General features: G+C 36.9%; 1 protein-coding gene across 1 annotated transcript; it reads right to left on the reverse strand.

The window, feature by feature from the left end:
- Positions 1–2,868: 2,868 nt before the first annotated feature.
- On the reverse strand, positions 2,869–3,828 carry LOC114041290 (olfactory receptor 1361). Its single transcript, XM_027859670.1, has one exon. The coding sequence runs from the start codon at positions 3,826–3,828 to the stop codon at positions 2,869–2,871; it is 960 nt and encodes a 319-aa protein (XP_027715471.1).
- Positions 3,829–9,586: the final 5,758 nt, after the last annotated feature.

Genomic DNA, 9,586 nt, shown 5'->3' on the forward strand with positions numbered 1-9,586 from the left:
GAATTCACAAACTGATTAAGGAGGAGGATTTACATATTGAGAGCAGGTTGGTGTCAGCTAGGTGGCCCAGTGGATAGGCTGCCCAGCTTGGAGTCAGGAAGATAAATCTTCCTGAGTTCAAATCTGGCCTCAGACACTTACTAGCTGTGTGACCCTGGGCAAATCACTTAATTTTGCCTCAGTTTCCTCATTTGTAAAATGAGCTGGAAAAGGAAATGGCAAACCACTTTAGTATTTTTGCCAAAAAAAAAAACAAAAACCCAAAACAAACAAACCCAAATTGGGTCACAAAGAGTCAGACACAACTGTAAAACAACTGAACTGAATTTACATGTCACTGAGGAGTCCCAAGGCAGTTGAAATTCTTCTTCTTCAAGGCTTCTTATCTATGGAATACTTAAGGCTTAAGTAACTTTTTACATGCCATGGGACAACTTTTGTCCAGGTGAAGTTAATATTAAAACAGACATTTAGGTAAAAGAAAATTGCAAGAGGAATAGCCCTGAGTCCTAAATAATAAAAGGAAATAAAAAAATTCCCCCAAACACTTCTAATTCAGGAATTTTGTGATTCAGTGAAATGAGGAACATATAAGTCAATATATAAAACAGGGCTGAGGAGCCACTTCCCTTAATCTCATGGCACCAGCTGCATCATGGATTATTAGAGCTAGGGCGCTAAAGTGAGTGAGAACTGAAGCCTAGAAAACCGTGTCTTGGCCTAAGGTCAGAACTGAGATTCAAACTGGTCCTTTGAGTCCAAAGCCACAGTCTTTCCACTGTACCCTATGTGAAGCTATACCTTACTTCAAGGGGGAGAAAAAAAGAAAGTTACATGATAACTTTATTATATACTTAAAAGGAATACCAAGTTGTACGTAATAGATTTGCCATTTCATATGCAATTATCTTTTTTTTTTTTTTTTTTTTTTTACTATTCTATGTTGTGGAAATGCTCATTTTATTTCTTACTTTCAGAATAAGATAAGTAAAATTAAAAAAAAAGAAGTCCTGGTTGTTACCAATTTTCATCCAAGATCAACACCCTCTTTCTTCAGCCTGAGAGAGCTGTCTTGTTTCTTTCTTTGTTCAGGCGATTTTTTTTCTTTTTCTTTTCTTTCTTTCTTTTTTTGTTTTTTGTTGAGGCAATAGGGGTTAAGTGATTTGCCCAGGTAAGTAGTGTCAAGCATCTGACTCCAATGCCGGAGCTCTATCCACTGCGCCGCCTAGCTACCCCAGGTGATATTTTCAAAAAACTTGATCTATTTTAAATTTGAATACTAAAATTTAAATACACAATAAGAAAAGAAAAGGAAACAGATTATAAACTTAAATACTAAAACTAGATGATACTTTAAAACCAAATTTTTTTATTCCTAGGGGTTATCTTTCAAATCAGAGTATAAAGCAGAGTCAAAGAATGTCAGAACTGAAAGAGGTCTTGATATACCTTAATGATCATCTAATTTAGCCTCTTCATTTTACAGATGGTGCAACTAAGATGAGGAGAGAGAAACTGATTTGTCCACGGCCATGCAAACCCTCAGTGGCAGAACTGGTCCGAAAGATCAGGTGTCTTAACACTTTCTATTGAGGTTGCTAGGTGACACAGTGAACAGAGTGCCAGACTTGGAGTCAGGATGACTAGAGTTTGAATCTTACCACGGACACTAGCTGCTGTGTGACCCTGAGCAAGTAACTTAACCTCCCTGTGTCTGATTTCCTCATCCGTGAAATGGGGACAATGTTTTTCAAATTAAATTTTTTTTTAAAATTCAGAATTTAACCAACACTAAAAAAAGAACATTTCCATATACAAAATGGAACAAGAACATTTATATGTGAAAACATAACTCTATATTACATAAAGCTTCCTTTAAAGAAAAAAAGGTACAAAGTAGATATACAATTTATAGCAGCGAATGACAATAGTAACTTTGTGTTTGATAAATGTAAAAACCTAAGTTTTGGAGATAAGAATTCAGTATTAGGTATCCCTCCCCACATCTATACACACATAGCCTACACACTTGCATAGACAACAAGAGTTCTTTCCATTCAGGTTAGAGATGACTCAGAGAGAGTACTGTCTCATACAAAACAATTGCCTTCATTGCCACAACTAGCTTTTCTGGCTGCATGAAATAGTGGGTAAAGTCTTGGATGTGAATTCAGGAGGAATAGGTTCAGATCTCACCTTAGATAATTAAGAGCTATGTACTCATGTACAAGTTATTTAACTTCTCAGAGTCTCAGTTTCATCATCGATAAAATATGATAATAATGTCCAAACAGGTAAGCATCATGGAGTAGTGAAGAGAGAGCTATTCTTGGTTCTAGAAGACCAGGGTTCAAGTTCTGGTGCTGCAAAATGGCTCTGGGAAATTCACTTAACCTCTTACAACCCTAGGCAACTCTCTTAAGACTCTAAATCATTGGTGTTAAGTGTAGGTATTGCTACTCTAGGCAGTTCCCACACTGATGAAATCACAGACCAGGATAAAAAAAAAATCCCAATCTTATATTAACTCATCTCCCAAAGAGATGTTTTGAGGAAAGAGCTTTGAAATCTCAACATATGACATAAATGTGAGTTGCTATTATTTCTCAATGGACTCTAGAAGAGACAACTATATCATAGTGAGTAGAAATCTGTCCTGAGCACTAGGAACATGTGGACTGAAGTCCTGCCTCTGACACCTATTGGCTGTATGACCCTGGGCAAGTCACTTAACCTTTCGATGCCCTAGGCAACATTCTAAGATTAAATTACAGGGAAGATACTAACCTACATTGGTAGAGGGAGTTTACTTATCTGGGACTTCTCCATATTAATGAAAACACAGAATCAATCCCAGTCTGTCATGGTCTATGGAACCACTGATGAGAGTGTCAAACAGGGATTTTTCCTACCAACCATTTTTGTCAGGGCCCTTTTCATGTCTTGATTTCTCAAGCTATAGATAAAGGGGTTCAACATGGGGGTCACCACTGTGTACATCACAGTTGCTGCTGTATCTTTCTTTGTTGAGTGAGTGGAAGAGGGACTAAAATACACAGCAATAATGGTACCATAGAAGAGGGTGACCACAGCAAGGTGGGACCCACAGGTGGAAGAGGCTTTCCATTTTCCCTTCATGGAGGGAATTCTCAGGACAGCAGAGGCAATATGGATATAAGAGGTCAAGATACAGATAAATGGGGTGATCATTATCAACCCTCCCTCTGTAAAAATTACCATTTCATTAAGCGAGGGATCAGAACAGGAAAGCTTCATGAGAGGAGACACATCACAGAAAAAATGTGGGATGACATTATTGTCACAGAAGGTGAGATTAGCCATTAGGAGAGTATGCAATAGGGCATTCAGATCAGCAACAATCCAGGATCCAACAGTCAGAAGGGCACAGAGATGATGGGTCATCTTTGTAGCATAGTGTAAGGGATGGCATATAGCCACAAATCGGTCATAGGCCATAACAGCCAGAAGGAAATTGTCCATGTCTGCAAATACAAATAAAAAGTACATTTGTGTCAGACATCCTCCAAAAGGTATAGACTTACTTCCAGTTACATGATTCACTAACATCTTGGGAACTGTGGTTGAAGTGAAACAGATATCAACAAAGGACAAGTTGCTAAGGAAGAAGTACATGGGAATGTGAAGGTGAGAATCTGTAACTATGGCCAGGATGATGAGAAGGTTCCCTAGAATCGTGATCAAATACATAAATAGAAATAATACAAAGATGAGTTGTTGGTGCTCTGGCTGACTAGAAAGTCCCAGGAGAAGAAATTCCATGACAGTGGATTGGTTTCCTTTTCCCATAGCTCGAATGTAGTTTCTAAATCCAAATTCAAATAAAATACAAATTTAGCAAACTGATATTCATGAAGTCTTCATACAGATTCACATTAATAGCACAGAAAAAGGAATAAAATAGACCTTGCCCTCAGGGACCTCACAATCTAATGGGAGTGCAAAAAACATGCAAAAAAACCAAACCAAAACAAAACAAAAAAATATACAAACAAGCTATGTGAAGGGTAAATTAGAAATAATCAACAGAGGGAAGGCATTAGAATTAAGAGGGGTTGGGAAAGGCTTCCTGTAAAAAGTGAGATTTTAGCTAGGAATTGAAGGAAGCCAGGAAAACCAATAATAGGCAGAGATGAGCAAAAAAGAACATTCCAGAAATGGAGAACAGCCAGTGAAAATGCCTGGAGTTGGGAGATGAGGTATTTTGTTTGAGCAAAGAGACCAGTATCACTGTGGCAGAGTGTGAAGTGCAAGAATGGAAAAGTTGAAGGGGCCTAGGTTATGAAGAGCTTTGATACTAAGTAGGATTTTATGTTTGATCTTAGAGGTGTTAGGGAGGCACTGGAGTTTATTGGGTATGGAGATGGGGTGTGTGATATGATGGAACCTGTACTTTAAGGAAAATCACTGTAGGGAGAATGGACTGGAGTGGGGAGAGACTTGTGGCAATAAAATTGAAATTAAGAAAGACACTGAACTAGTAAATAAAACTAGGAGCTGGCTTATGAAAACAAAACTAATAAAATAGGGGGCAGCTAGGTGGTGCAGTGGATAGAGCACTGACCCTGGACTCAGGAGGACCTGAGTTCAAATCCAACCTCAGACACATAACACTCACTAGCTGTGGTACTCTGGGCAAGTCATTTAACCCCAACTGCCTCACCAAAACAAACAAAGAAACAAAAACTAATAAAATCGATAAACCATTGGTTAATTTGATTTAAAAGAAAGAAGAAAACCAAATGACCAGTCTCAAAAATGGAAAGGGTGAATTCATACCAATGAAGAGGAAATTAGAGCAATTAGTAGGAGTTTTTTGCTCAGTTATACACCAATATATTTGACAATCTAAGTGAAATAGATGAATAGTCACAAAAAATATAAATTGCCCGGATTAACAGAAGAGGAAATACAATGCTTAAATAACCCTATCTTAGAAGTAGAAATTGAACAAGCCATAAATGACATCCCTAAGAAAAAAATCCCCAAGACCAGATGGATTCACAAATGAATTCTACCAAACATTTGGAGAACAATTAATCCCAATATTATGTAAACTATTTGGAAAAATAGACAAAGAAGGAGTCCTACCAATTTCTTTTTATGACACAAATATGGTTCTGATACCTAAACCACTAAGAATGAAAACAGAGGAAGAAAACTATAGACCAATTTCCTTGATTAATGTTGATGCAGGCAAGTTAGGTTGTCCTGCCTCCAGAGGCTCACAAAGATATACGGTATATGAAGATTTTGTTGTTGATGTTGTTCTAGACCTATGAGTTCATTGGTATTGGAAACTCCTTCTACCAATACAGATTTGCAACTTCTCTGCAATTTATAGGCTTAAAAAGTTAAAAAGAAAAGAAAAGAAAAGAAAAACATTACAGGAGGGCAAGAGTAGAGATAATGATCATTATCACCTCACAAAATTAACAAACTAATACATATTAGAGGCAGTGAGGTAGCACAGTGAATAGAGCACTGGTTCTGGAGGCAGGAGGACCAAAGTTCAAATCCAGCCTCAGACACTTGACACTTACTAGCTGTGTGACCCTGGGCAAGTCACTTAACCCCATTGCCTAGCAAAAACAAAACAAAACAAAACAAAAGAAGTGAGACTTGAATTCTGGTCCCCTCTAATGTTAGCCCAGTTCTCCATCAATTATATGATTCTGCTTCTCACAAGGGATATGAGACACAGTTGGCATTAGGTTTACCTCTGGATTCAAGACTAATTGCATTGTTCCCCAAATAAGATGGTTTTAGCAGAGCATGAGTACCTGAGAACAAAATATAATACACCCCCCACAAATGATCACTGTTAGAGAAATCTAGAGAAACTCAAAGGAAAAAAAAATGTCATTTATAATAATAAAAAAAAGTATCAAATACTTGGCTTCACTTTAACAAACCATGCACAAGACCTATATAAAGATAACTACAAGATATATTCACTATTACAAAAAAGATTATTTAAATAATTTGAGGGATTTTACATGTTCCTGACTATTTTGATCTAATATTGTAAAAATATCAATACTAACCAAAACTGGTTTAATTCCATATGAAGCAAAATATGAATGGCCTATTTCACAGAATCAGATAAATTAGCATTGAGAGTTTTCCCATAGCCCCGTTAGCATGTCATTTTCCTTTTTTTTTTTTTTGTCAATCATAATTCAGTTAAAAAACTGTAGGGAAAATTGTATCGCAGCTGACAAAAATGAGATCAAACATTTACACTGTACACTATATACGTTCCAAGTGGATTCATTATCTTAACCAGAGATGCAATCTGATATAGTAGAACTGAATCCTGAAGTCAAGAGGCTTTGGTTCATATTTCACTCTAATAGTATCAGCAAATTCACTTAATCTCTTTGAGTCTGTGTTTCCTTATCTGTAAAATGGAGATAGTAGGGCATGTTGTACCTGCCTCACAATGTTGTTGTGACCTAAATATAAATGTCAGCTATGATTTTATTTAAAGTATAAAACTTATCAAAATAACAAAATTATGGACAAGATAAAAATTCTTGTCTATAAATTAATGAAGAAATTATTGGAGACAAAATAGATGGTTTTAATTATCTTTAAAAAAATTTTTTTTGTACAGCAAAAAATGTATCACAGAAATTTTGTGAAAGGAGTTTGAGGGGGTGGGGTGGAGCCAAGATGGTAGTAAAAAAGTAGGGACTTACCCGAGTGCTCCCAAATTCCCCTCCAAACAACTTTAAATAATGCCTCTAAACAAATTCTGGAGCAGCAGAAACCACAAAAGGATGGGGTAAAATGATTTTCCAGTCCAAGACAACTTAGAAAGTCAGTAGGAAAGGTCTATTGGTGAACAAACTAGCAGCAGGCTGTGGTGTGTGTTTGTGTGTGTGTGTGTGTGAATGAATCAGCAGCAGCAGCTTCCAGAGCTCTCAGCCCACAGATGGTAAGTGGCTCAGACACCTAGTCAGAAGGAGATTACAGGGGTCCCTTTGCTGGCACTGGGAGCAGACTGTTGCATTGCCAATACTCAAATCCAGGTTTCAGTCCTGAGTCACAGTCATAGGATGGGGAGGAACACCAGAACACCAAAGCTTGCAGCCCCAAGGGAGCAGGCACCCTGGTCACAGTTCCAAGGCAGAAAAGAGTGCTTGTAGTCCTTCATAGACCAGTGCACAGGCTGGGAGAGTAGTAAACACACCTCTTAGAACATACTGCCTTGGAAGAAATGCAGAACTAGATGCATAAAAAAACCTAAAGCTTGGGACAATGTCCCCTCCACCCCAAGAGCAGAGCCCAATTTTAATATAAATTTAAAAGTCAAGTAATCAGAAGGGAAAATGAATAAACAAAAAAAAATTATTCTGACCATAACAAGTTAGTCTGGTCACAGGGAAGATCAAAACACAAACTCAGAAGAGAACAATGTCAAAACTGCTACATCCAAAGCCTTAAAAAAAAAAATGTGAATTGGTCTCAGACCCAAAAAGAATTCCTGGAAAAGCTCAAAAAGGAGTTTAAAAATCAAATAAGAGAGGTAGAGGAAAAAGAGAAAAGAAATGAGAGTGATGCAAGAAAATCATGGGGAAAAAAGACCCAGCAACTTGTTAAAAGTAGGCACAACAAAAATATTGAAGAAAATAACACCTTAAAAAGCATAATAGGCCAAATGGTAAAAGAGGCACAAAAACTCACTAAAGAGAACTCCATCAAAAGCAGAATTGGTCAAATGGAAAAAAGATGTACAAAAATTCACTGAAGAAAAGAACTCCTTAAAAAGTAGAATTGGCCAAATGGAAAAGGAGATACAAAAGCTCACTGAAAAAAAATCATTCCTTAAAAATTAGAACTGGAGAGGCAGCTAGGGGGCACAGTGGATAGAGCTCTGGCCTTGGAGTCAGAAGGACCTGAGTTCAAATCCAACCTCAGACACTTGACACTTACTAACTGTGTGACCCTGGGCTAGTCACTTAACCCTGATTGCCTCACCAAAAAAGCAAAAAAAAAATTAGAATTGTTCAAGTGGAAACTAATGACTCCATGAGACATCAAGAAGCAATAAAACAAAATCAAAAGAATGAAAAAATAGAAGAAAATATAAAGGATCTCATTGGGAAAAAAATGAATTGGAAAATTGATTCAGGACAGATAATTTAAGAGTTATTGGATTATCTGAAAACTATGATTTTAAAAAAAAGAGAGAGCCTAGACACCATCTTTAAAAATTATCAAGGAAAACTGCCTTGATATCCTAGAACCAGAGAATATAATAGACATTGAAAGAAATCTACCTATCACCTCCTGACAGAGTTCCCAAAACAAAAACTCCCAGGAATGTTAAAGCCAAATTACAGAGCTCCAAGGTCAAAGAAAAAATATTGCAAGTAAGCAGAAAGAAACAATTCAAATACTGTCGAGTCACAGTAAGAATAACACAAAATTTAACAGTTTCTACATTAAAGAATTGAAGGACTTGGAATATGATATTCCAGAGGGCAAAGGAACTAGGATCACAACGAAGAATCATCTACTTAGGAAAACAGTATAATCCTTCAGGGTGAAAAATGGATATTCAATGAAATAGAGGACTTTCAAGAATTCCTGATGAAAAGACCAGAGCTGAATAGCAAATTTGATTTTCAAATACAAGAAAGACTCAAGAGAAGCATGAAAAGGCAAACAGGAAAGAGAAATCATAAATCATATCTCACATAAAAGAGGTATGAAAGAGCTTTTACAGTGTCGAGGAAGATGGGAGAGGTGGTGGGAAGGTAGTATGTAAACCTTACTCTTATTGGAATTGGCTCATAGAGGGAATAACATACACACTCAATTGGATAAAGAAATCTATCCCACCCTACAGGAAAGTAGGAGGGGAACAGGATTAAGAGAAGGGGGACTGATATAAAGGAGCATGGACTGGGAGAGGCAGTAGTCAGAAGCAAAACACTTTTGAGAATGGACAGGGTAAAAGGACAGAGAGCAGGATAAATGAAGGGGAAAATAGGATGGAGAGAAATACACAGTAATCATAACTGTGAAAAAAATTACAGCAAATTTCTCTGATAAAGGCCTCATTTCTAAAATATATCAAGAACTGAGTCAAATTTATAGAAATAAGCCATTCTTCGATTGATAGTCAAAGGATATAAGCAGGCAATTTTCAGACAATGTAATCAAAGCTATCTATAGTCATATGACATAATGCTCTAAATCACTATTGATTAGAGAAACCCAAATTCAAATAATTGTGAGGTACCGCTTTACCCCCATCAGATTGGCTAATATGACAGAAAAGAAAAATAACAAATGTTAGAGGGGATGTGGAAAAATTGAGACACCAATGCACTGTTGGAGTTGAGAACTGATTCAACCATTCTATAGAGCAATTTGGAACTATGCCCAAAGGGCTATAAAACTATGCATATCCTTTGTCCAAGTAATACCACTACTAAATCTGTATCCCAACATGATTAAAAAAAAAAAGGAAAAGAATCCATATGTACAAAAACATAGCAGCTCTGTTAGTGGAGGAAAAAAACTAGATATT

Source organism: Vombatus ursinus, unplaced genomic scaffold (genome assembly GCF_900497805.2).
Source record: "Vombatus ursinus unplaced genomic scaffold, bare-nosed wombat genome assembly UNPS02014171.1, whole genome shotgun sequence".
In the NCBI taxonomy this organism is placed as follows: Eukaryota; Metazoa; Chordata; class Mammalia; order Diprotodontia; family Vombatidae; genus Vombatus; species Vombatus ursinus.

Coding starts and splice junctions, on each gene's coding strand:
- LOC114041290 (XM_027859670.1), bottom strand. CDS start 3,828: ATGGGAAAAGGAAACCAATCCACTGTCATGGAATTTCTTCTCCTGGGA.